Source organism: Nannobrachium achirus, assembly GCF_963921795.1.
Source record: "Nannobrachium achirus genome assembly, chromosome: 13".
Taxonomy (NCBI): Eukaryota; Metazoa; Chordata; class Actinopteri; order Myctophiformes; family Myctophidae; genus Nannobrachium; species Nannobrachium achirus.
Window position 1 is genome coordinate 52482856 of NC_137833.1, and position 2500 is coordinate 52485355.

General features: G+C 48.2%; 1 protein-coding gene across 1 annotated transcript in view; it reads left to right on the forward strand.

Moving 5' to 3' along the window:
* Positions 1 to 2500, forward strand: part of LOC308297029 (EGF-containing fibulin-like extracellular matrix protein 1) — a gene marked incomplete at both ends in the record, with an annotated part of 69197 nt that overhangs the window by 50274 nt on the left and 16423 nt on the right. Inside the window, one exon of the mRNA XM_080740409.1 lies at positions 421 to 540. Within this exon, the coding sequence (XP_080596535.1) occupies positions 421 to 540 (120 nt within the window). The remainder of the gene's footprint in view (positions 1 to 420; positions 541 to 2500) is intronic.

Sequence of the window (2500 nt, forward strand, 5' to 3'; positions counted from 1 at the left end):
CTTCCGAACATCTTGTGGGCAGTTTTATAAAACCTTTATCAGAAGGTAGAAGTGATCAGTCTTAAGGCCTGTAGTATCTCCGAAACCGAACTTTTGTTTTGGTGAGTTACGACTTTCCGACGTGCACATTTCCGAACTCTAATTCAGTGTATAATACTTTTCAGAAGTCGCGAGTGGCGTCATTTTGTAGTCGAAACAGACCTTTCCGCCGAAAAGTTTGGTTTTGGAGAAAGTATGGACAGGCCTTTATAGTCTCTGAGATGTGTGTGTGCTTGCATGTGTGTGTGTGTGTGTGTGTGTGTGTGTGTGTGTGTGTGTGTGTGTGTGTGTGTGCGCGTGTGCGTGTGTGCGTGTGTGCGTGTGTGCGCGTGCGTGCGTGCGTGCGTGCGTGACCGTGTGCGTGCGTGTGTTTTCCCGCAGACAGAGACGAGTGTAACCTGTCCCACTACTGCATGCACCGCTGTGTCAACACGCTGGGCTCCTACTACTGTGAGTGCAACGAGGGTCACCAGCTGGCCAGCAACAACCACAGCTGTATCGGTAAGTCAAGCAGTGGTGGGGAAAGTACTCTCATTTTTTACTTAACACTCCGGTGAAAAAATCACTTCCACTTTGACTGCATTTATCAGTCAAATTGACACCTCCTCCCCTGCTGCCAGCGGGGGTTCTATTGTCTTCCAAATGTTAATTAGCATTCAATTGACCTCTCAAATGGGTAGCGCAAAAGGTGTGAAATTCTCTCCTTGCTTCTGGGAGGGGGAGGAATTTTTACTTAACACTCCGGTGAAAAAATCACTTCCACTTTGACTGCATTTATCAGTCAAATTGACACCTCCTCCCCTGCTGCCAGCGGGGGTTCTATTGTCTTCCAAATGTTAATTAGCATTCAATTGACCTCTCAAATGGGTAGCGCAAAAGGTGTGAAATTCTCTCCTTGCTTCTGGGAGGGGGAGGAATGGGTGAGACCTGTCTTTATGACCGATAACTAACAGTCAGAGTGGTATAATGGTATATTATTACTTAGGTTTCAGAAGGGGAAAAATAACGAGAACATGTCTTGAGTATTTAGGAAAAGTCATGGAAGGGGACATTTCTGAGACCTTCACGGAGAGAGTTATTGCACTTAGCGATCTCAAAATCGGTTAAAATGACCTGTTAGTCACCTGTTTGTTAAGTAAAAGTATCAATACTGCAATGTAGGAATGCTCTGTTAGGGTACGGTCACACCGGAAAAAATATTCTACCTATGATAGTGGATTCCGCCAATGCATTTCAATGGGAATGCCGTGGATTTATGGTCTTGCGCAGCTTTGTGTGTGCCGCGCAGACCTTGCGTTTATGCTTGAAGCACTGTTTCCCCCCTCCGTCCAATCGGATGAGTCGAAGGCGGACCGTCCCAAGACTCAGGAAGTGACAAGTGGTTGGCATTGATGCAAAAAACCGTCGGCTGAGCACAAAAAGAGTTTATCAGCTGCCAGTCATACTTTGGTGTTACCGTGCCCCAACAAGTAAAAGTGTTACGACTGGTGTGAGTTTGACCCAAATGTACAGCAAGGAGGAGGCAGAGGAAGGTTAAAGCCCACCCGGGCGTGTTTATTAACCTAGGAACACACAGAGTTAATATCACAAGGGGGGCAAAAGGGGGTAGTGGGCACTGCTGCAGCTCCGACTTGGTCCGGGGTCTTGAGAAACTGGAAGGAGAGGAGAAGCACGGTCAGCAATAGATCCACAGGAATTAAAGGACAATGCCACTAATTAGAGAGAACAGTCTAAAGCTCTGCTAAACTGGGAAAGCTAGTCTGCAGGTTGTACTTTACCATACGAGTGGAAAGGTGCAGGATCTGACGCAGAGCTGTGTGCTGGCCAAGAACTTGTAGACTCAGGAGCTGATTGCAGACTCGGCCCAGGTGTGGCGATTGGCAACGGGAGACAGGTGTGAAGACCTCTGGGACTCAGAGGTCTGTAGAGGCGTGCTTTGGCTCCCTCTCTTGGCCAAGCACGCCGTGGAGATGGAATCGTAACAAAAAGTCCGGAATTCAAAATGTACTTGAGTAAGAGTACAAAAGTATCGGTATCAAATGTCAAAGAACTCATTGCTGCACGGACACACCAAAATATGGTTACCAGTTGATAAACTCTTTTTGTGCACAGCCAGCGGATTAAAAAGCAGCTCATTCTGTCCCAATAACCAGTGATGCACCTTTTGTCACTCACTTTCAGGGCCCTCCCCCGGCTCCCCGTAGCTACACAACACACGTCTATAGTGAGATAGCTAAAGGCAGGTCTTAAACGCACAGAATCTCCCACGAATCGCCGTCGGAAAGCATCGGGTGGCGACAGGTAGCCGTCGGGAGCTTATCGGCAGGTTTTCAGCAGCGGGTCGGGAACGCTATTGACCAGTATCGACGGAAAACTGGAAGACTGGACTTTCCCGGTTTTGTTGAGTTGGCCCTGGCCGTCGGTGGTTGTAGAGTGGACAGTTTGCTACTGCTGCAGAACC